This window comes from Wolffia australiana, chromosome 14 (assembly GCF_029677425.1).
Source record: "Wolffia australiana isolate 7733 chromosome 14, ASM2967742v1".
NCBI classification, from domain to species: Eukaryota; Viridiplantae; Streptophyta; class Magnoliopsida; order Alismatales; family Araceae; genus Wolffia; species Wolffia australiana.
In genome coordinates, this window is record NC_135848.1 from 2,247,942 (window position 1) to 2,273,359 (window position 25,418).

General features: G+C 39.5%; 3 protein-coding genes across 4 annotated transcripts; 2 read left to right on the forward strand and 1 right to left on the reverse strand.

Annotated features, from left to right (window-relative positions):
* The first annotated feature begins 9,714 nt into the window (after nucleotides 1-9,714).
* LOC144711939 (Nucleoporin, Nup133/Nup155-like protein) lies at nucleotides 9,715-17,663 on the forward strand. 2 transcript variants are annotated; one of them, XM_078586098.1, is made up of 8 exons: nucleotides 9,715-9,985; nucleotides 11,845-11,963; nucleotides 12,028-13,608; nucleotides 14,338-15,059; nucleotides 15,751-15,906; nucleotides 15,975-16,314; nucleotides 16,593-16,660; nucleotides 16,776-17,663. In XM_078586098.1, the coding sequence occupies exons 1-8, from the start codon at nucleotides 9,816-9,818 to the stop codon at nucleotides 17,316-17,318; spliced, it is 3,699 nt and encodes a 1,232-aa protein (XP_078442224.1). In that variant the 5' UTR covers nucleotides 9,715-9,815; the 3' UTR covers nucleotides 17,319-17,663. The 2 variants fall into 2 exon arrangements, with proteins under 2 accessions (XP_078442224.1, XP_078442225.1); XM_078586099.1 differs by having other exon boundaries at nucleotides 11,913-11,963.
* Nucleotides 17,664-20,483: 2,820 nt separating this feature from the next.
* On the forward strand, nucleotides 20,484-23,052 carry LOC144712226 (uncharacterized). The gene is made up of 3 exons (XM_078586439.1): nucleotides 20,484-20,635; nucleotides 21,945-22,101; nucleotides 22,932-23,052. Exons 1-3 carry the CDS (start codon nucleotides 20,633-20,635, stop codon nucleotides 22,976-22,978), a joined length of 207 nt encoding a protein of 68 aa, XP_078442565.1. The 5' UTR covers nucleotides 20,484-20,632; the 3' UTR covers nucleotides 22,979-23,052.
* On the reverse strand, nucleotides 23,005-24,044 carry LOC144712225 (putative serine acetyltransferase 1). Its single transcript, XM_078586438.1, has one exon. The coding sequence runs from the start codon at nucleotides 24,027-24,029 to the stop codon at nucleotides 23,154-23,156; it is 876 nt and encodes a 291-aa protein (XP_078442564.1). The 5' UTR covers nucleotides 24,030-24,044; the 3' UTR covers nucleotides 23,005-23,153.
* Between the last annotated feature and the right edge of the window lie 1,374 nt (nucleotides 24,045-25,418).

Consider the following 25,418-nt stretch of genomic DNA (forward strand, 5'->3'; position numbering starts at 1 on the left):
TCGTGCAATACAATATCCTCATCGGACTCATGCTCCGTGTGAGTGGGATTCAGAGGGATCAATAGGGTTGTTAATAGGGTTTGACATTTAGGACCAAGGATCTGTCAGACCAGACCAAGCCAAAACCGTAGGTCCTCCATTTAAGGGGGGACCAGTTGGTCAGCCAGGTTTGGGTCCAAGATTCAAACTGGACCAGAACCGGAAGTAAATTATTAAATACTTATTTATTATTATTTTTTAAAATTCTAAATATATTAGCTCAGCATGAATGTGGCCTGTTTGAACATTCACGGGCACCCACTTAATGAAGTTGAGTTATTTGAAATCGGGTTGCAAGAATCTATCAACATCTCTTCATCGATAGAACTTTTCTTTCTTCTCTATCCACCTCAATAGTTCTCCACGAAGAAACGGAGCTGTGGAGGGAGGCGAAGGGGCAATAGTTACCAAGGGTTTTAAATATTGTTATGTTGACATTCAACATATCCATCAACGTAAATTTTATACTTTGACTTTGTCATTGATTAGTCAACCTCACCAGATCGAGGCTAGATCAAATCGTATTGGGACAGAACAATAATGGATTGGCACCAAACTGAAAGTCAGGTAAGGTTTAGGTCTTTGCTAAAAACTCGAACCAGAGTGAGACCGTCAAACCCCAGGTGTAAATCTTTTGCTGATTTCAAAATCCTCCAATTACCATGTCCAACTTAATGATATAATAATATGATAACTCTTTGCCAACAACCTTAGATCGTCGTTGTAAAAAAAATAGATCAGTTCATATCCAAATCAATAAATTGAGAATGAATCGTTGTCCATATTGAATCAAGTTTAAGAACTTTATAATATTCAAATCCAAAGAAGGCTTCACAATTCACAAAGATTCATTCCTCGATATTGTGTGCACAAAAGGCTAAAATATGATTTACTACATTTCTTCAAACATTCATTTTGTATCTAGTTCTTGTCTCGCACGTGAGTGAGTTCTAGAAAAATATTCACTAGACACGTTGAGCTAGGGATTGCCCGTCCCAATACCGACATCGGATTACGGTATCGGGATGGATGTTGTACTGGATTTGATTTTCGGTATCTGTTTTTTTGATATCCGGATATCCGGATATTAGATATTGGATATCGATATTGGATATTGGTTGCTACAGTACCGATATCCAATATCAGTATCTGTCTCGATGTCGTCATCTACCTCCGTCTCTTGGGGAGGATGACGATATTGGATATCAGAGTTGGATATTGGATTTCGATGTCCAACATAGAAGGTTGTTAAAAATATATTTTAATCATTGACTACGTGGGCCAGTGGCGAGGAATTACGTGGGCCACGGGTTAGCATAAGCTTTTATGTTATTAAACATCTTGCTTCATATATACAACTCAATATTTTTGTTTTATTCCATATGGGATAACATGATTCGGAGTTTAATGTTAAACTCCGAATCATGTTATCCCATATGGAATAAAACAAAAATATTGAGCTATATATATTAAACGAGGTAGTATTATATTGAATACATATATTAAATAAATATATTCTTAAATCTTTTAATTAATAATCTACCTCGTTTAATATATACAGCTCAAGATTCTGTTTTCTTCCATATGGGACAATAGGATTCGGAGTTTAACGTTAAACTCCTAATGTTAAACTCCGAATCATGTTATCCCATATGGAATAAAACAAAAATATTGAGCTATATATATTAAACGAGGTAGTATTATATTGAATATATATATATTAAATAAATATATTCTTAAATCTTTTAATCAATAATCTACCTCGTTTAATATATACAGCTCAAGATTCCTGCTTTCTTCCATATGGGACAATAGGATTAGGAGTTTAATGTTAAACTCCTAATCTTGTTATCCCATATGGAAAAAAAAACTGAGCTGTATATATTAAAACGGGGTAGAATAAATATTAAGAACACATTGTGATGTTAACATAAATCATCTAAAATGATGATCAATAATATTTTTTCTGTTGATACCGGATATCAATATCCGGATACCGGTTCCGATATCCGGATATCGAAATCTGATAATCCTTTATCCGATATCCGTCTCGTCCTTACCCCTTTCGTATCCATCTCTGATATCTGTCTTCACCTATCAGACAGAAATCGTCCGATTTCCGATATCAGACACCGTACTGTTTTTTTCGGATATTGGATATTGAATGTTCGATACCGGATATCGTACGTATATCAGACAGACAATCCCTATGTTGAGCAATTAAAATAAATGTTCTATATCTGCTTAAAGGATCATGAGTTTTGAAGTGAATCACATTTAAATCAAATTACAAGGACAAAGGGAACTTTCCTATAGGGTTGTACTTGAATTTTAGGTTTTGGTGTTTTGATTAAAGGTTGTGAAACATTTTTATACGTAGCAGAAGTTGGAATCAATTCTAAAACAGTCTCTAAAACAAATCAAATGTTGTCTATATCGTGGGGAACATTTTCCACCTTTGACTTGCTTCGTGAGACAGCTTCTTCAAGTTGTTTAATTGCATGGCCTCGAGAAGGATCTATGCAATCAAAAGACTGTTGGATCTCCTCTCCTTCTTCTCCAACTCTTCTTAAATACCTTGTTGATCCACTCGACATTAAGAAGCAATTTTAGAACGAGTGGAGAAAATATAGACAAACAAAAGATGGACTCCCAGATCTAGCTTGCACGTGCACCTAAACTGGGTGCCCGGCCACTATTTAACTTATAATATTTTTTACAAAAATCCTTAATAGTATAGTGCATATTCTAATGTCCTTTAAACTTAATTTGTGTGGCCTTCTAATCTAAGCCCATATATCAATATATTGTCCCAATAATAATTATCGACCAACCTTATTAATTTAATGTATTAGCATTTTGATTAATTAATCAAGGATTTATTTAACCCAATCGAGATGTTAAGTTTCCATCACGTAGGCTGCTAATCTACAACTCGTGCCCTAGTAGATATAGAGTAATATTTGAACTCCCTTATGGAACTTTATCCATTATTTTTTACTATATGTGTATAATCCTTCGTCGGCGCGAGACTTATGAATGACTTAGGGTATGGTTATCCATCATTCAATTGACATCGATGTATAATAGATATCATTGCATAAAACATTATCCAATATTTGTTGGGTTCTCTGATGGAAATATATGTGGCTGGCAAGACAATCACACATTCCACATCTCGTTCCATGTTCATTAACACAACATATTCATTGTGATAAAGTCCATGAATACATGATCGAACTTAGTGAATTATGATGAGATCGTAATACGGAGATCACTACTCTTTAAGCATGTAATCTAAACATTCCTATTAGAAGGATACTCGAGAAGGACATCGAAGTATCCGGACATAATAACACTATCTAGCCTCACTCATATGATGAGTATAGCTTGTCAGGTAGCCATTAGTGTGGAGACACTAAGGATAGATAGTGGGTGCTCTTTAGTGGAAAGAGTTCACTAAATTGATCCGTATGAATCCCTGAATGGTATTATACCAAACTGTCAACTAGGTCGATTCACGTCGTGGTTGTGTGAGTGGTCCTTAGATCGGAGACACCAAATACGTCTGGTGGGCGGATGGTTGTACTTTGACTATGGCCAACAAGTCTCTAATCATGGGATTCTAAACTATCTTAATTCAGGTACATCAAGAAGTTCACGACGACGATTGAGTGGTCAAGATGGGATTGTCAACCCTCGGTATAAGAGGTGACAACTCAAGGAAGATGATGCGATGAAGTCCTTGGCCAAGGTAGTGAAATATCGAAGAAGAGTTATCTGATAATTTTCGAATGCATCAGTACTAACTCGGATGACCGGTTATGGTTTGATAGTTGACCATACCCTAAGTTGTCCTAGGAACACCGAGTGGATGAGGGACTATACATACACAAGAACCAATGATGTATATGTTCCGTGAGTGAGTCGATACACATTCATTTGTATCTTCAAGAGCACGAGGTGTAGCTTGCACCCCACGTGTTAGAGACTCGACCTATCGATCGGGTTATATCGATCTGACGTTATTAATCTATATGATGATATAATTAATTAATTTAGAAGGCCAATAAAGGTTATTGGGCAAATGGAGTCATTAACTAGGCTGATACATGGGCCTATAGGGTCACATGCAAATGGTCTTTTGGACGTCAGAAGATGTACTTAAGTTGTGGGGTTTTTATAAAAAATACCCAGTTAGTATAAATAGGAGAAGGCCCTCGATGAAATTCACCCATGCCAGAATTGTTCAGGGGGCCTTCCCCTTCTTCTTCTTTCTCCCCACACATCCTCTCCATGCAAGGAGCGATCGGGACGACGTAACAACGACGACGAAGGTAGAACGGAGCTCGTCAATGAGGAGGAGGAGATCTAACGTGCTGAGGATCGCGTGGATACATCTAGAGGCTGCACATTTGAGTAGCTCAACTTGGCTCACTACGGGATCCAAGAAGTCACGAATGCAATCCGTGTAAAGGTACATTGTTTCAATAGTTTTGTTGATGTTGTTCGATTCACAAAAGTCTTCCGTTTTGTGTCGTCATAATTTCTTTATCCATGTCAATGCCTATAGAACCCAACATTCTCTAGGCCTTGAGATGGATGAACGCGAGGATTCCGCGTGGCGAATAAGTCATAACGGAAACCTAATGACATGGACAAAACATGAAATGAAGAACCTGTGCAAGGATTGCATCCATGATTTCTTGGGTCCCCAAGCTAGACAAGTCAAGCTGCTCAAGTGTGCAGCCTCTAGAAATACCCACGCAGTCCTTCGCACGTTAGATGTGCTCCTTCTTATTGATGAGCCTCGTTCAACCTACATCATTGTCGTTGCGCCGTCCCGATCACATCGGGCATAGAGAAGAGTCATGGGAAAAAGGAAAAATAAGGGGAAAGCCACTAAACAATTATAGCATAGGTGAATTTCCTTCATGGCCTTCCCCTAATTATACTAACTAGGTATTTTTCATGAAAACCCCCAAAATGTATGTATATCTTTTGATGTCTAAAAGACCATTTGTTTGTGACCCTCTAGTCCCATGTGTCAGGCTAGTTAGTGACTCCAAATTAATTGACTATTTAACCCAATCTATAGGTCCAATAACATTTATTGACCTTAAAAATTAATTAATTATGTCATCATATAGATTAAATAACGTCGGATCGATTTAACTCAATATATAGGTCGAGTCTCCAACACGTGGGATGCCAAGCTACACCTCGTTCTCTTGAAGATATAAATGAGTGTGTATCGACTCACTCATAGAACATATACATCATTGGTTCTTGTGTATGTATAGTCCCTCATCCACTCGGTGTTCCTAGGACAGCTTAGGATATGGTCAACTATCAAACCCTAAACGATCATCCAAGTTAGTACTTATGCGCTTGGAAATCATCGAAGAACTCTTCTTCGATATTTCACTGCATTGGACAAGGACTTCATCACATTGTCTTCCTTGAGCTGTCACATCTTATACCGAGGACGGACGATCCCATCCTGACCACTTAATCGCTTGAACTTCTTGATGCACCCGAACGAAGACTATTTAGAATCTCGTGATTAGGGACATGTTGGTCATAATCAAAGTACAACTTTTCATCCACAAGATATCTTTGGTGTCTTAGGTGTGACGACCACTTACACAATCGTGACATGAATAAACCTGATTGATAGTTTGGTATAAGTCCATTTAGGGATTTGTATGGATCAATTCAATGAACTCTTTCCACTAAAGGGCACCCACTATCTATCCTTAGTGTCTCCACACTAATGGATACGAGAATGGCCATACTCATCATATGAGTGAAGCTAGATAGTGTTATTATGTCCGGATACTTCGATGTCCTTCTCGCGTATCCTTCGAATAAGAATACTTAGAACACGTGCTTAAAGACAAGTGATCTCCATACTACGATCTCATCACAATTCACTGAGTATGGTCACGTATTCACGGACTTCATTATAAGCATCACACATGCGTTATAATGAATATGTTGTATTAATGAATATGGAACGAGATGCAGAATGTGTGATTGGCTCGTTGCCCACATATACTTCCATCAATATCATCACTTCCTTTAAGAGGTATTTAGTTGAAAGGTCTTCATTGAGTAAATATACTCCTATATCGTGGGCAAATGATCCCATCTTGAACACTTAATCACCTTCATGTATTTTTTACCATGTCCAAGCTGAGAATTTTTAGACTTTCTTAATATGTAATCAAAACATAGTTTTCCATCCACATGATGTCCTTGGAGTATTGAGTCAACAGATCACTAATACAAACATGACACGAATTGAATTGATTGTCATTTACTTATAGAGCCATTGAGGGATTCATACATAACAATTTAGTGAGCTCTTAATCTAAAAAGCACCCACAATTTATCATTAGAATTTCCACACTAATGGCCACATGATCAACCATACATATCATATTGGCAAGTTCAGTTATTCTATTAGGATATTTTGATGTCCATCTCGACTATCCAATCAAATTGTAATATTTGGAGTGCATGTTTCACGACTAGTGACCAATGTATTTTGATGTCATTAAAATTCACGAGGTCGTTGCCTATATTCGTATATTTCATCATAAATGTCACACATGTATAATAAACTCCAATATTTCTTTTAATTAACTTAAATAAAGCATATTGGTGTGGTTGGCTTGATGGCCACGAAACTTCCATCAAGGAAATCAGTCTATAACGCATTATATGTGTTGATGAACGAGTTTCAAATGAACAGGGGAATACAGATTTTGGTTTCAGCCATCCAATGTTTAATTACATTTTATAATTACAAGGTGTGGAATCAAGACACGTTCAACCAAAATTGCAGTTTGAATTTGTTTTTTTTCTTATTGTATAACTAATTTAGTGCTTTCTTCCTAATTGAGTTAATCAGTTGCCCTAGTCAAAATGTCAATGAGTCTTGAACTCAATTGATTAAGTCCCTGTTAGAGATAGAAAATGAACTATTCACTGAGTAGGATAATTCATATGATAAAGTTGTGAGACTCGAGTGAGTGTGTGTGATACTCGAGCTAGCTAGGGGATACAAGTGTATACATTTTCAAAATTCAAAATGTAAGACATGAAAAAAAATTCATAGCTCAAAAGCATATGCGATTTGGACATTGTCAAGAAACACCATAGATCTGACACTTTTTTTTGTTGAACTTTTTAAAACATGTACACCTGACGATGGTTGCACTCATTTACTTAAATAAATACAAGGGTCGTGCTTTTCTGTAATAATGCCTACCTTTTGTGGAAATATGACACCATGAAATTACCACTTAATTCAAGTGAGGAGAGGCATTGATTTCCTCAAACGTGCAGTTGTGAGTGCAAGGTTGTAATCATGGTTTGGCATTTTTTTACTAAAAAAATTGGGTAAAACTAGAACAAATCGGTAATCTGTTTGAGAATTGTGGGTTTACCAAAATTTCATTGCGGGTTTTGACCAAGAGTAAACCAAAAACAAAAACTGGATCAAAAGTAAATTATGTGACTATTTATTTGCAAAGGTTGTATCATGGAGTTGGGACGTCCAATAAAAGACCTAGGACCTTTCGTCATCTACACCACCTCCTATTGTTGACGACCATAAGTATATTTAAAATGCATGAAAATATAATGCAAATACTTAGATATGTTAATCCACAAATACTTAAATAGTGGAAATGCCAAAATATGTTATACCTATATATCTCAATACATTTTTACATAAAAATCTAAATACAAAAGTAAATGCGTAATCATATAAAAGTATAGTTTTAAATAAAAAAATAAAATTTGAAATATAAATACAATTAGAAATATATCAAGAGATGCAAATTGTCTTAGATTCTAATGTGTATTCATGAGAAAACTATAATATTTAGCTATTGAAGCTGTTTTACTATTTCCGTTAGTGTTTCATCTAAATTTTGTCTGAAATTTTTAAATTTCCAATATAATTTTCTCGGATATCCATCATTGACCTTATATCTTTTACCAAATAGAAGCCAGTCGATGATCAAACTGAAATTGCGTCATATAGGTTTTTAGCAAAAAATTGATCCCAATAACAAGCCTTTTATTCCATGATTGCGATGAGGTATGGAAGTTGAAAATTTCCGTTATTCACAGAACATTTGCACAAAAAAATGATGATGATTCAATGAATGCACACATATCCAGGGCCATCTCTATACAAGGCATCCCTTTATGTTTTTTTTCCTACTCTTTTGGGAGCATTATTTTTAGCATTGGATGACATGTGTAATCTACTTGTGTGTGTTAGAGTGGGTTCTGGAATGTAATGCATTGAAATATATAAACAAATATTTTTAGAAAATTTAATCCTTTCTAAATGATGAGTCATCATTGACGCAATTTGGTATGCAACCAAACTGTACCTTATGGAAACTACTGAATACATCGACATGTAATCTTTCATAGTAAACAAAAATCAAATATGTAATGGTGAGTGCAAAACTTACATACTAAAAAATGAAGATAACCTACAAAGACTTCACATCTATACTTTATAGTGATTGGTTCACAACACACATCTGACTTGACTTGACTCAATCAAATATTCTAAATATTTTATGTGAAATTTCAGCCCAACTGTTTGTAAATGAGAATATGAGGTGAAAACATTCAACATTAATAGAACAGTTAGGAAAATTGCAGTAAAATGGTATAATATTTTTTTAACAGTTTCCCAGTGAAAAATGTAAATTATCTTTGAACCAATTTCAAATATCACAAGCTAAATTCAGAACTGTTGTTGAATAAAATTTAAAACATACAAATAGATAATGCATGGCATAGACATATGAACTGTAAATTTTATCCCTCAATCCGAGTTTGCTTATAAGCAATATCATATATTTGGTGACAACACATAATTGGATCAAATTATTCATTACTGATGCATTGTCCAATGAAATGTTTTAAAAAATAATAACTAATCTCTATGCCGTATATCATGCAATGATTTCAATGAAGAGTATGGAAATCATCCACCTCACTAACCATGGGTTCGTAAAGGATATGCAACAAGGTAGAGATAAATACAGTCAAAGTGGCACAATGCCCATGGAATATGTGTGTCAAGAAAAATAAAAAAAATATACTGCATAATGCATGCACAAAGTAATTGAAGCAAAATTTAATTGCTGTGGCCAAACACAAATAAAAAACACAATGTCCTCACCTCCACGTGTTTGCCTTTGAAGTTTTGTCACAGTAATGAACATGAGATAAAATAGCTGACTTACTATTAAATATAATTGCAAATAGAAAAAAGGAAACGATTCTCGCATATGATTTCTAGGCCGTGCAATCAGACTGTCATAAGTGGTTTCATTCACGAGAGGCAAGACTCAAGTGAATAGGAACCTTCACAGTGTTATGATTTTCACCCTTTAAGTTAGCATCACCGTGCTAGTCCATATTTAAACCCTTAATTTACAATGTCATCCTTGTTGTAGGCAAAAATATTTAATTTTTAATGTCAGTTGAAGATTTTGTAAAAAAAATGAAACAGTAATAAAGAAAATATTTTCCAAGGTAAATGGGCCGGCCCAATTACAAAGTGTAACCATACCGGGCCAACTATTAATAGGCTAAACATTTGACTGGACTGGTCTTCTAGTTCAAACTGGAGTCTCCCTCGCTCTCAAAAACCCTACGTTCAGAGGGAAATTCGCGGTTGATCTGCGCTATTCGATCGCATAGAAGAGTTTTTCAGCTGAATTTGATGCGCAATGTTCACTCCGGCGGCGAAAAAATCCCAATTTCGGCATCGGAGGAGCAATGTTCAAGGGGGGGAGGCGCCGGGATCTCCTTCAACGCCGTTTGCCGAAGGTTTGGGGCCCCCTCGCCCGGCTACGGGCACTCCGGCACCGTGGGGATCTCGCCTGTCTGTTCTGGCTAGGTATGCGTGGATTTCGCTTTCGTTTCTGAAACAGATTCTGGGCCGTTTAGTTACAGAAAGTTCAAAATGTTAGCTGGTTGGCGATATTCTGATGATCTAGTTTTGACAAATTTGCTTCTCAACAAGATTTTGAGGGTAATTTTGTGGGAGATTGCGTCTACTGTCTCGGCTGTAACATCCGATCATCTTTACTGTATCGTGGTAATCTCGCTCTGATTAATCGCATTTGTGATTATGTTCTGCGGTTCTTAACGGCTTATCATAAATAATTGGGTATGATTTTTGTGTTACATTATATCACATATATCGGCTGCTGCATCAGATCATCCTTATGGTATCGCTTTAAAATGGTAAAATTTAATATTTGTTATGCTTTTGTTTCTTGTTTCCTTACGAGTCATCACTAGTAATTGGGTATGCTTTTGTTTTGAGATCCCTAACGAGTCATCACTAATAACTGGGAATGATTTTTTGTACGATATTGCAGTGCATGTCTTGGCCGCATCATCAGCTCATCCTTACTGTATCATCGTAAAATTGTGCTATTTACTATCTGTTATGCTTCTGTTTTGTGCTCTTAACGAGTTATCATAACTTATTGTGTACGATTTTTGTGTGATATTGCATTACATGTCTCGGCTGCAAAATCAGAGCGTCGTTTCAGTATCATGATTATAATGTGCTAATTAATCTAAGTCGTGATTATTTTTTTTACGCCCAACAATAGTAGTCGTGATGAGATTGATGTAGAGAATTATTTCTCACATTGGATAGCAATCTGGCTGGGGGATCACGATTAAATGTTGTTCTTCATTCTGATCTTGACTGCATGCGATGATGTAGCTCCTGCAGTAGCCATGGGATCAGGTGTTGGGAAATACAGTAGCATGAATGATTCAAGAACCCCATACCTATCCAGCAGTCGACTCCTCCATCTGGACATTATCTCTCTTATTTGCTCCATCACTGGTCTTTCTCAACGATTTCTCTTATTGTGCTTTGCTACTGATTCATTTAATCCCAGTATCATGATATTTGTTTGTGCCTCTGATACATGACTACCGGTGACGTATCCATTAAGGATGTTCCTTTTATTTTCTTTCTCTAGTCATTCTTTCTGGCATTTTTGAGCTCTGAACCATTTATTTGCTTCTTTGGTCGCACAATCTTATCCTAGCTGGGGAAATGTTTTAACAGTATTTTAGGATGAGGCTTTTTTTTTTAATATTTGCTACTACCACCGAGATCTGTACCAACGGCCGCTCCGCCCGGGCTCGCGCCCCAGGCTTTGCGGCGGCCGCCGTGCCCGGGCTCGCGCCCCAGGCTTCGTGGCAGCCGCCGCGCCCTCCTACTCATCGGGGCCTGCCCATCGCCCCGACGGCAGGGTGTGGGTCCCGCGCTTCAGCGCCATCCATTTTCAGGGCTAGTCGATTTTTAGGATGAGGCTATTCCAGCGCCATCCATTTTCGCCATCCATTAGTTGATTTTTAACAGTATTTTCTGGGCGAATTGATTTTTTTTGTACTCGTACGGTTTAGTGAATTCGATCATACAAAACATATTTCTTTCTTGGTGCGTGTAATGGGCCTAGGCCAATGCATCTGTATCCAGTATTTATTCCGAATTGTTCAGTTTGTGAGAGTAGAGAGTTTGTTTTTTCAAACCCTAATAAAAGATAAAAGGGGCCAGTTCAGTAATAGAAAAAAAAAAGCCGGGGGTGACATCAGCTGTTTTGGTCACGAAGTCTTTTCTTAGCTCGGGAAGTGTTTTATTTGTCTTCTTCTGTTTATTATCTGAGCTCCTTGAAAATTCAGATTCTGGCTATCGTTCTGAAGAGTAAAATTTCCTAATTTTTCTAGGATTCCCTCGTCAACATCGACCTACAAGGAAGCTAATGCAGATCGCTCTCAACCTGTATTTGTTGCAGAATTTCCTCAGGCAGTTCGTGATGCTCTAGTCGGACAAAAAAATAGGGCTGGTTGGTACTTTTGCTTCTATTTTATAGTATTATTCAAGCTAATTCTGATTATAATACCATGCAGCTTTGTATGGTGGCATTGAAAAGGACTTGTCTCTAACGTGGATAGTCTGCGGGAGTCAGATTTTCATCTGGAACTTGATACCATCTCCTGGTTTAAAGCAATGTGTTGTCCTTGATATCTCTAACAAGGAAAACGAAACAAACTTTAATAAATGTCGGTTGCTGATATCATTCGTTGATTGGGGCAAGTCAATTGAAGAACCAAAAAACATTTTAGGTGAAGGATTGTCTGTCGGCTTGGTGGCCTGTTGCCAAGAAACGGGTGCTGTGATTTATTGGGTCGATATATTTTCTGACATTTTAAACAAGCCAGTCTTTAGCATACCTCGTACAGAAGATCGAGAAACAAGTCAGCGAGGAAACAATCTTAGATTCGAGAGTAAACTCTTCAACTCGTTGCTTGCTTGCCCAATTCCAAACACTGAGTACGAATGCGTTGGACTCTCTTTGAGGTGTGATGGGGAGCTCTGGCGCTTTTGTTGCAGTCCATCAATGATAATCAGAGAAAAAATTTCAAGTGTGATTCCGTGTTTTCCAGTAAAGACTGCTTATGCTAAGTCGTTATTGTGGCGGCTCCAGCATAAAATGCCAGGACAACTTCAAAGACAGTTCTTTCTGTTGACTGATCATGAAATCCAATGCTGGAACGTTGTACTAGCCAGCGGTGGCCACATCACTGAACTCTTTTCCCATGAGCTGATGAATGATATAAAGAAAGATTTGGATGAGAAGAATCTTGTACTTCCGTTGGATATGCAGGTTGATAGCAGCGGAAAAATATTTAAGGTCCTTGTTGCTACGCTATACAAGGGCAGCTCAAGTTACACGCAGTATTCTCTTTTGACACTGCAATATAAACCTGGGTTTGAAAGTTCATCAGAAGACTATAGCCTAACTAACGAGGGTATTCTAGAGAAGCAAGGAACCCTCGATGTGTTAATTCCCAAGGGACGAGTAGAAGATGAGGAGATTTTACTCTCAATGAGGCTTCGTGTTGGTGAAAGACCGCCGGGGTCGGTTTTCATACTTTCTAAATCTGGAACAGCAACCTTGGCAAAAACTCATGGCAAAGATTCTGCCAAACTATATCAATTTGAGTTACCCTGGGATGCTGGGAAAGTCGTAGATGCTTCTACTATTGAAGAAGTCGATTGGGTTGTTTTGACAGAGAAGGCTGGGATTTGGGCAGTTCCTCAAAATGTGGTTTTTAATAGAGAAGATAGTGATGATCGTGTCTTAAAGGTGGCAAATAGTGCGGTACTTACTGCTCAAGATGAGGAAGCAGAAGCTTTGTTGAATATTCTTTTTCAAGATTTTGTTGCGACAGGCAAAGTTGAGGGTGTTCTCGAGAAACTTAAAAAGAACGGGGCGTTTGACAAAAATGGTTCAGTGAATGTGTTTGTTCGCATGAGCCAGTCTATTGTTGATACTCTTGCCAAGCATTGGACGACTAACAGAGGCTCAGACTTATTGGCTTCCGCAGTTTTTACTTCCCAGCTTTTAGAAAAACAGCAAAAACATAAACGGTTCCTGCAGTTTCTTGCATTGTCTAAGTGCCACGAGGAGCTTTGTTCCCGACAAGGTAAATACTTGCATTCTCTCGTACGATTTTTAAGATGGGTTCTTAGTTTAATTGGTAATAACTCCTGAGCGATGGCATAGGCTTAGTTCAAAAGTTTTGCTCCGACAAAAGAGTATTTTCTCATAACTTTAAGATTTTCATTCTTAAATAGTTATTTTGGTTAACTGTATGGATCTCCAGTCAATTAATATTGCAGGGTATGTTGCTTTCCTCTTTTCTGTTTACGAGTTCTATTTTAATTTTGGTTATTCTCTCTGGCAAACTTAGAGGCTTAAAGCGTAGCCCTAGCCAACAAGTGGAGAATGAAGAATGATGCTTCATTACTCTTATCTCAACCCACAAACCCTGTGTGTACGGAGTACTAAGATGGGCTACACTTAGTTCTTTAAAGAAAAAAAAGGGCTACACTTAGTGTGTCTTCTAGAACAGGTCGAAAAATATAGAAAGGTATAACAATGTAAATGAAGTGCAACAATAAATGTATGGAAAAGGAATTTTCCCTTAGCTAACAGTCTCGTAATTTTCTTTCAATCTATGTTTGTCAGTTTTTTGCTTTCATAGTATATAGTCTCACCTTAGAAATGACACAGGCTTCGTTCAAACGTTTTTGCTCAAAAAAAAGAATCGTTTCTCATAATTTTCAGTCGTGAAAAAGTTCTTCTGGTTAAATATATGAATCGCCAATCTTATCAACTGACAGGGAAATCTTCTTCAAAAAAAAATTTACAGGGGCATCTTTGCAAATTATTTTGGAGCACGGGGAAAAGCTTTGCAGCATGATTAAACTGAGAGAACTGCAGAACCAGATTAGCCAGAACAGGTCAGGTGGAAGTGATTCACCATCATCTCCATCTTTGAGTGATTCGACGAGCTCTCTTTGGGATCTCATCCAGCTTGTCGGTGAAAAGGCCCGCCGCAATGCTGTTCTTCTTATGGATCGAGATAATGCTGAAGTTTTCTACAGCCGCGTCTCTGAGCTTGAAGAGCTGTTCTACTATTTGTCTCATAGTCTTCAGTTTATAATTGACCAGAAGCGCTCTCTTAGGAGCCAGATCCAGAGGACATGTGAAATATCTAATGCGTGCACCAGTATTACTCTTTCTGCCATCCGATACAGAAATGACCATCAAGCTTGGTATCCTTCTCTCGATGGGTTAAATCAATGGACCTGCGAATCTGTTGTTAGATCCGGATTGTGGAGCATTGTTTCCCTTATAATTCAGTATTTAGATGAATCAAATATCATTGATAAATCTTCGAAGCTTGATCTGTCGTCTTGTCTGGAAAGATTGTCTGAAGTGTTACTGGACGGATACAGTTCCTTCCTTGCTGCGAAAATGGGACGTGGAGAGGATTACAAAGCTCTATTAGAAGAGTACTGCAGAAGAAGGGATGAGATTCTCTGTACCCTTTATCAACAGCTGAAAGATTTTGTCGATAACAAATGTCAGGTAACATTACATTGACCACTTTTCACCAATTAGACATAAGATTGCCAGCAAGAAGACTAATGGCCCAATTCTCTAGAGCTGCACCTCACAGTGTTTGCCATCCTAGGACGAACTTGTCATTGTCATCCAGTAATCGTCGTCTTCATTATGATTATGGTGTGTGACGATGATGGTAATGATTTCATCATTATCATCCTAGTTGCAGACTACGATGTTGATGACAATTTCATCAACGTATTGGCATCCAGTCTCCGATGAGTAGGCTTGGACAATGATGATTTGTCTTTGTGCAGCGGGCAGAGGAATGGATTTATCTCTCCATCATCATCATTCACGTTGTTGTGCACCTCTAGGATGATGATGATTATTTTGCCACTGTCATCATAGTCTTGGACAAAGGACAATGACGATGATGATTTTGTCATTATCATCATCATCCTGGCGTAGACTAATGACAAGTATGATGACAATGAGCAATTTGACATCCTCATCATCCCGGAGTGCCCAATTGGTATGGACGATGACGATGAGGACTTTGTCATCGTCATCATCATGATCAAGATATGTGGCAACGACAAGACGCTTACTCATTCACTTGGTTAATAACAAAAATCTCTTGAGTTTCTTGATCATTAGTCATGTAAATTGTTCTCACTATCATATCGCTGTCTGATGATCTCCAAACTCTCAGGAAGCTTCTGGAATACAGGATCCAGATCTCAGAAGATCATTACTCGAGGAAGCTTCTCTACATCTCCTTTCAATTGCCAAACGCCATGCTGGTTACCAAACGCTTTGGGACATTTGTTTCGACCTCGACAACACTGATCTTCTCCGGAAGCTCATGGTATAATACTCGTCTAAAATTTATTTGTATTAATGTCCATGCCCTTCTAAGACAAATTTTAAACGCAGCGAGAAAGCATGGGTCCACAAGGAGGCTTCAGCTACTTCGTGTTTGACAAGTTTTACAGCCAGGGACGGTTTTCGATCCTTCTGAGGCTTGGTGAAGAGTTCCAGGAAGAGTTGCTTATTTTTCTACAGCGGCATAAAGACTTAATATGGATTCACGAGATATTCATGAACCGATTTTCCTCTGCTTCGGAAAATCTTTACGCATTGGCTCTTTCTCAAGATAATGATTTCTCTTTAATGGCCGAAGAATCCTCTGACACAGTGAAAACAAGGCCAGAACTCTCTCTCTCTGACCGGAGGCGACATCTCAACCTCTCAAAGATCGCCGCAGCTGCAGCAGGTAGGAACTTCTTATAAATAATAAAACAAATTGAACGGTTGTAGCTTATTCTCTTTTCTTCCTTTGACAATCCTTTGGAGCTGGTTTGAACTGCAATTTCCTAAAATGGAACAAAGGATTCCGTAGTTTTTTTTATTAAACCTTAAAATTCAACCTTACTTCCTTCTTGATCACCACAATTCCATAGTAATGCTTGCATTATTCTCGGGCAAGAATAATCCAGATACGCGCATAAGTACTTTTTAAAAAACTTTTTTCATATTTTATCCATTTTTCAGGTGGAGACGCGAGCTCTTATCAAAACATGCAGCGGGTAGAGGCGGAGTTGCATTTACTGGGGCTTCAGGTTAGTATGAAAGATATTTGAAACATCAAATCCTTATCAAAACAAATATTGATTCCATTTCTAGTTTTGTCGCCAGCTCATTTTTATTTTTATTTCAAATCGCACATCACTGCAGGGTAAAATTGCGACCCAGTTCGATAATGTTGAAGCCAAGTTAATATTCAGCAAACTCCTTGATCCTAAGAAACTGATTGAGCTCTGCCTGGATAAGTCAAAGACCCAGAAAAGCTTAATTTTAAGAACATTTGAAATCTTCGCTTGGACGACTTCGGCTTTTCGGGCATCAAACAAAAGCCTCCTGTGCGAGTGCTGGATGAACGTCGCCGATCAGGACAACTGGCAGGACATCCACCAGGATCTGACGGCCGAGGGATGGTCTGATGAGATGATCACAGACTTCTTAAGTGGAACATATCTTTTTCAGGCATCCCGGATCTGTTATGGGCCAAATGCGGAGGTCTATGATGGTGGATTTGATGATGTGTTGCCTCTTCTGGGAAAGGATATGATCATCAAGGGGACGGTATCATCCGTGGAGAGCATTCTGATGCAGCATAGGGCTTTTCCTGATGCTGGCAAGCTTATGTTGACTGCTCTTGTGATGGGTCAGCATGCATCTGGTGGCACCAAGGATGATGAGCTAATGTCTGAGATATGATGGTGATAATGATGGACGGTCAGCATCTAACATAGAATTGTGCTGCTGCTGCTGCGGATGATGATGATGATGGGCATTCGACATCGACCTTGGCGATGCAACTATGCTTAGATGGGTAACCTGACGTCATTAAAATGATGATGATAATGATGAGGATGCACTTCTGACATCTGCTCAGGAAAGAGATGGTTTTACTACATGAAAAAAATTTCAACCGAGAACCAAACTTGATTGTCATGATGAAGGCGATGCCGGTGCCCATGATGGATTTTTCATTGTGGTTGATGTAGAAGGCAAAAAAATTCATGTTCATAGATCACACTATCTCAAGTTTCTTCTTCTTCACTTAAAAGTCAAGGTATCTGCTTACTTTAAGTAGACAATGTGTGGATTTCTCATCATCATTATTATCATCATCAACATCATCATCAAAAGAGGAAGATGATTATTACTACTATTATGATGTTGAAGTTGACGATGATGATGGTTGTTATAATGCATTGGACATCTGTTCAGGAAAAAATGCAGATGCATAATTAGGTATTATGTCTCAATTGGTGAGACGGGAAGTAGGTATTAGCACCAACAGAAGCTTTCAGGTCCACATTCAGTATTATTGGCAAATAGAGATCTAGACTGACTAGTGTTCCAACTGGATATCACAATATACCTTGTGTTATTGAGATATGAGCTTAAAACACTAGATTGTTTGTTGATCTGTCCCATAAGCTGATACTCTCCCTGGTCTGAGGTGTGATCGAATCTCAGTTGTATTCATGATTTCTACGAAAGGATGTGTTCAATGAGAGGATAGATGCGAAATTCCTGGGTAGAGAGTTGGAATGGTGAGAGGATGGCGAAGGATTGCCGACAAATAGTCCTGCTTGACAGGGGGAATAACGTCAGCCTGCGAGTGCTCAGGAATCGGAATCACGACCATGTCAGGAAGAGGAGGGAATTACTTGAGAGTATAGTTCCGGATCGTCCCAGACATGGACGATGGACAGGACGGGACTAATTTCATCCCGTCTGATGTCCAGATTCAGAGCAGGGACGAAAGACAAATTTTTCGTCCAACGGTACGAAAACAGTCCCGTCCAGTCCTCCCGGGACGAATTTTCTTACCGTCCTGGGGAAAAACCGCCACGTCCCTCATCCCGTACGGAAAAAACCCCATTTTATTTTTTAAATTTAATCAAAGGTATGTTAGCATTTTTTACGTACCGTTTTCCAAAGTTCATTGCATATATGTCCGCAAAACAGCTCTCGGTCGCATGTAGCAGGTGTAAATATCCAAGAAAAATAATTCCAAGGTATCATTGAATTAATAAGGATTTTTCAAAACTTTTAAGGGAAATACAGAGGGGAGAGAATGTGGCGGGACATGTGTACAATTATTTCTGAGCGGCGTCGGTTTGCAGTCACGTAAAAATACAGATACTTTGATGCAAATTGTCATCTTGAGGCCACATGGCTACATCTCGACCGTCGGATGTGAACTCGGCAGTTTTTCGTCCAGTATTCGTCCGAGACGTCCAGACGGACAGTTTTTTTGTCCCCCCAGACGAAAACCATCCCGTTCGTTAGTCACCGGGATGAATTTTCATCCCGTCTTTCGTCCATACCATTGGACGGGACAGTTTTTCTCGTCCTGGGATGAGAAAACCATCCCGTCCGCATCCCTGCAATATACTTGAGAGGGAGGGCGAGAAATCCCAATGTGGTTTCCTGCGCTAACCTCCATAGAGGTGCGGCTTAAGTAGATTTTGATGTGGATTTGGCCCCCTTGTCCGGGTTGGGCTGCTGTTTGGCCTTTTTCCATTCATAGACCCCCAGATGGACCATATCATACACTAATTTATAATGATTGGTTAAAGCATGATGACTTGGACTGGCATTTCCTCAATGAATAACTAGAAAGCAGGATCAAAGAATAGTGAATCTATAAGTTCATCATAAAGACTTCAAGCCCCACTGTTGTATACATTTAATATCACACCAGATGAGTTGGGGATGCCCTCTTTAGTATTTATCCACTTTGACACTTTCTCTTTAAATGCTTTTCACCTTCAAGTCTATTCTCCTCTCACTTTCTTATTGTTTCTTTGCTAATCTCTCTTTAAATAGTTGAGAACAGATCTCAGACACAAATTATCTATAAGGTCCTTTTCCACACTTCAGAAAACCCTGAAATTGGACTTCATTATTCATAAATCTTCTTCAACGCTGGTCCTCTGTTTCTCCGAAAATTCTTAAACTCTACCCATTTCTCATGATATCAAGCGTTCTCTTAAAAATTCAGTCAAGATAATTAAGCAAACTAATTGTATTAATACTAGATTTATACATATATTTATGTAGTTTTTATTGTATAATCGACCTAATACTCGGAGACACCAACCAGAGGATACATCATCATATCACTCTTTAATCACCTAATTCAACAAAACGTTTTGGCTTAATTCTTGAATCACACTGGGCCCTTACATTCCACCTTGACTCCTTATTTTACCTTTTTAAGAGTACATCCACAAGGTGCAAGACAAAGTCCAGGCATGAAATCAGAAAGAATTCATCAAAAGCTTTAATGGGAGCATGCAATGATATCTCATTTAACTAAAACAAAAATATGATAAAGTTAAACTCAATAACAGGAGCAAGGAGAACTGGCAACAAAAACACAGAAATTTCTTGAAATAAACTAGACATACAACTTTTTTTATCTTGGTCTTTAACTTTTATATTATCATTTGGAATGACACCTTTATAAGTCTCAAATCCAAATGATGGGTTTTAACCCTTATCCAAAACATTTCATAAAGTGTTCATTCTCGCTTATCAAAATATTCCAAACTTGATATCTCTAGTCCACTAAAATTTCTCTATTTATCTTAAAAAAACTGAGCTTTTTGCCTGTTTTTGAAAGAAACCTAACAATACGTGTGAATGTGACCTGTTTTTGACTGGGGTACGCGTTCTATTGACGCGTGCCAGCTGGCCGTCTGTGATTGGTTGATCTACTAGCCGTTGACTCAGTCAAAATATGTGGACTTTCCTCAGCTTTCAAATAAAGCCCAAAATAATATTTATTGTGTCTACATCGTAGTTTTGATACTCTCTCTTCGTTTACCCCTTTTTTACAATATGGGAAGCGTTTCGCCATACTCTGAAGTAATACTTTTATGAAGGGTTTATATGAAAAAAGAGATGTTCGTTGCTATATAAACACTCGGCTCGAAGATCGGCGTATATCTGCCGCGTTGTCTGCTTGATCTAGACGAAAAGCGCCTTCCCAATCTCTCTTCCTCGACGATATGGTAAGATCTTGTAATTTTATTCAGGAAATCCTTCTTTTGTTGTGTAATGTGACTGAAATTTGGATGAATTTATCGTTTGATTTGGGGTTGTTTTGGGGATACCGAGGGAGGATGTAGATCTGAGGCGTCTGGTCTTTCGGATCTACGAAATTTAGGCGCGCGACGAAATTTTCGTCGAAATTTGGGATCCTGATGGCTTTAGAGTTGTAGCTTCCCGCGTGCTTGATTGTTTCAGCTCAAGATCTTGGCTTACATCTGATGATTTTTGTTTTGTTTTTCCTTTCATATATGTGAAATGTGATTTGGGTTCGTGTTGGTTTGCCGCATTTCGGAGGATGTTCGCTCGGTAAGCCTGGAAAGTTGCGATCTAGATGAGCCGGGTTTCTTCGAGAATGTACTGCCGCAGACCTAGTCTTTATGAAAACTGACGACGTTTCTTCCATATTCTTAAAACAACGTTTCTCAAAGTGCAACCGCTTTGACCTTTTGTATGGTTATTTATTTCAATCGTTTTTCTTCGTGACTTTTGCTTATTCTTTGTTTATATTTGAAAGAAATATCTATAATCTTCATAAATCGTTTCGAGAGAAAAAAACGTAGGTCGAGATTCTTATTTTGATCTCGTGGATGGGAGAATACGTAAAAATACCACTTGAGAATGCGATTCGGAATATTTTAATCTACATGATTGTGGCGAATGTGATGTCCTTAAGCAACAAGTCTGCCACCTTATTAATTAGTAATAATCGAATTTTTTCTAATATGACTAATCTTTTATAGCGTGGAACTAGCGGTAATTCATCACAGCTACACCTGAAAATTTCTTTTGAAAATATTTTATTTTTTCTGTTACAGTTATGAACTTCTACGATTTCGGTATTTTTAGCTATTCTCGTTGGAGTGCTGTTAAAGTTCTTTTGGGGCGACTTTTGCCTTGAAGGACCACAGGAAAAATTTAATTAATTACCAGTGAGAAATTTAAATAAAACTTGAATTTTTTTGCCTTTTCTTGCTGAAATGTGGTGTTCTAACCCAAGGATTTATCAGAGGAAATGAATCGCCATTTCTTTGCCGAAATGAATCGGCTTTTTTGGAATTTCTCGAGGACAATTTCATTAATATTAGATAAATTTGATTAAATGTTCTTGGTTAAGTTGGAGTTCAAAACCAGGACTTGATCAGAGTGTAGTTTCTACATTGATTTTTTCTTACCTTTTTAAAAATATTTTCATGCATCATGGATGTTCTAGTCCAGATTGGATCGCCAATTCATTGTTCTAATATTGAAATCGGCTTTGCATTTGGGCAGACGACATCGAAGCGCCTGGCGGACAGGAAGGTGGCCAAATTTCAGAAGAACATCACGAAAAGAGGATCTGTTCCTGAAACAACGACCAAGAAAGGAAAAGATTACCCTGTTGGGCCAATCGTCCTCGGCTTCTTCGTCTTCGTGGTAATCGGATCATGTAAGTATTCCAATCTACATTCGATTCCGTAGAATTCTAATCATATTTTTGTTTTCTGAACGAGACATCTCATTCAATTTCAACACCAAATTAGATGAGGCTTAAATATATACATAGCATAATTTATCTTTATAATCCCCTTTTTTTGCATCATGAATCCAAGTGAAAATCCCTTTCCGCGTGCAATTAATTATAGTTGACTTGACCAGAAAGGGAGGAAATCAGAAATATTTATCTAGATTTGGAGAAATTCCATTCGTTTGGAGAGAAATGTGGACTAATAGAATAAATAGTTTATGGATTTATCTACTGTGATGTTCATCTATTTTACTGGTAGATCAAAAATGCGTACCAGTCCTGTACGATGGAGAACTAATTTTCCTATTTTTTGTTCTTTTTGCTTCTTTTTTATACTTTCCTATGGCGAGTGATAAGTTAGAAAAAGAGAAAAAGGAGAATAATGAATTTCTCGATATATCTGGACGAAATATGTCCTCTCCCAAAAAATTGAACTAGCTTTCAGAGTTTTTTTTAATCCTTTACAGTCACCCACTCTGTCATTTTTAATCATTTAGATCCTATAACCTAAAAAGGGTATCCGTTCTATAAGATTGACAACGGATTTTCCTAATATTTCCTAAAAACAACGAATTTCTCGATGTATTCTAAATATTAAACTAGCTTTAAGAAATTTTTTTTTAATCATTTCTAAGGAGTAAGGACTAAGGCAGGGATGTATCTTGACGAAACATGTCCTCTCCCTCAAGATTAAACTAGTTCTAAGAAAAGTTTTTCTAATAATTTCTAATTATTTCCCGTTTTTCCTGCAGCCTTGTTCCAGATAATTCGAACGGCCACCAGTGGCGGTGCCGCCTGAGATAAATCTAGAGAGAGAGAGAGAGAGAGAGTTTAATTATTGCTGGTTTAAGAAAGTCGGTATAATATTTGTTACGGGGATATAGTGGGGGGGTGGAAAAAACAACCCAAGCATAAAAAAAGTGGACTCACCGTGCGCTCGCAGTCAGAGGAAGGGAAGGGAAGGAAGAAGAAGATCAGATGACGTAGTCGGACCAGGAGGTGTGATCCATGGTGCGGCCGGGCACGTCATCGAGCCTCCCGCCGATCAACCGCGCGGGGTTCCCGACCGCGGTGGACCGGGGCGGCACGCTCTTCAGCACGACGGAGCCGGCCCCGACCTTGGCGCCGGCCCCGACGACGACGTTGCCGAGAATCTGCGTCCCGGCCCCGACCAGCACCCCGTCCCCGATCTTCGGATGACGGTCCCCCGTCTCCTTCCCCGTCCCCCCGAGCGTGACGTTGTGCAGGATCGACACATCGTCCCCGACGACGGCCGTCTCGCCGACGACGACCCCGGTAGCGTGGTCCAGCAGCACCCCCTCCCCGACCCTGGCGCCGGGGTGGATATCCACGGCGAAGACCTCGGATATCCTGCTCTGCAGGAACAGCGCCATGACCCGGCGCTTCCTCTTCCAGAGGTGGTGGGCGGCGCGCTGGGCCTGCAGCGCGTGGAAGCCCTTGAAGAAGAGGAAGCCGCGGACGGCGGCCTCGCAGGCGGGGTCGCGCTCGCGGATGGCGACGAGGTCGGCGCGGATGGCGCGGCGGACGGCGGGGTCGGCGGCGAAGGCGTCGGAGAAGACGGCGAAGAGGGCGGGGGCGGAGATCTCGCTGTCCTTGGCGAGCTTGCGGGCGAGGAGCGCGGCGAGGGCGGTCTCGAGGCAGCGGTGGGAGAGCACGGCGGCGTGGTAGAAGGTGTGGAGGGCGGGCTCGGCGTCGGCGTCGGCCTCGGCCTCGGCGCGGAGGCTGGCCCACACGGGGTCCGCGTCGTGGTCCGAGTCGCCGGCGGGGGGGTGGTGGACGAGGAGGAGGGGGGGGGCGATCTTGCAGGGGGCGGCGACGCTGGGGGCCATGGGCGGTGCGGAGCGGCGAAGGGTAAGGCGGAAGGGGGGGGGGAGATGGGGGGAATGGCGGAGCGAGGCGGGGATGGCGGACATGTATATATACGCGCCGAGTGGAGTGGAGAGGAAGAAATCGATGATCACTCCACCATGAGGCGGGGAGGGAAAGAGGAGGAACGAGGACAGCCTCGCGATCTTGCTCTCTCTCTCTCTCTCTCTCTCTATCCTATTTTTTTCTCGACCATCTTCTCTCCCTCTATCTATCTATCTATCTCTCTGTTTTTTTCTCGCTTATTTCTCTCTCTATCTATAGAGCTCTCTTATTCTTTCTCGCTTATTTCTCTCTCTATCTATAGAGCTCTCTTATTTTTTCTCGATTATTCCTCTCTCTTTCTATGTCTCTCTCTCCTTTTTTTCCTCGCTCATCCCTCTCTCTATCTATCTATCTCTCTCTCTCCTTTTTCTCTTTTATCCCTCTCTCTATCTCTCTCTCCTATTTTTTTGTCGTTTATCCCACTCTTTATCTCTCTCCCCTATTTTTTGTCGTTTATCCCACTCTCTCCATCTCTCTCTCCTTTATCCCTCTCTCTCTATCTCTCTCTCCTATTTTTTTCTCGTTTATCCCGATCTCTCTATCTCTCTCTCCTATTTTTTTCTCGTTTATCCCGATCTCTCTATCTCTCTCTCCTATTTTTTTCTCGTTTATCCCAATCTCTCTATCTCTCTCTCCTATTTTATTCTCCTTTTTTCTCGCTTATCCTTCTCTCTACGTCTCTCTCCTTTTTTCCTAGCTTGTCCCTCGCTCAATCTCCATCTCCTTTTTTCTCTCTATTATCTCTCTCTCTCTTTCCTTTTTTTATTTTTTAACCCTCTCTCTCTATCTATATATCTCTCTCTCTCTTTCTCTCCTATTTTTTCTCGCTTATTCCTCTATCTCTATATATCTATCTATCTATCTATCAATCTATCCTCTTTTTATTCTATAATCCGCATCTCGACGCTTCCTCGCTCCCTGTCCCTCTCCTCTTTCTTTTCTATTATCCGTCTCTCTCCTCTTTTTCTCTATTATCTCTCCCTCCTCTTTCCCCTATATTATTCCACGCTCTCTCTCTCTCTTCTTTCTTCTCTCTCTACTTTTTTCTATTATATGTGTCGTTCTCGCCCTTTCTTTCTCCTCTCTTCTCTCTTCTATCCCTCTCTCTACTCTCTCTCTATCTCTATCTTTCTCTCTCTTCGGTCAAAGAAAACAAAGCGGATGCTCCACGGACGTTGATACGGGGTCTTGGGCGTTTCCTCCGCGCGGCGTGGCGCCACAGCAGATAACGGTCGGGACTGAGGGTATTTTAGTATTTACTATGACGGAGGGGGGCTGCTATCTATTTTCTCCCAACAGTCCTCATT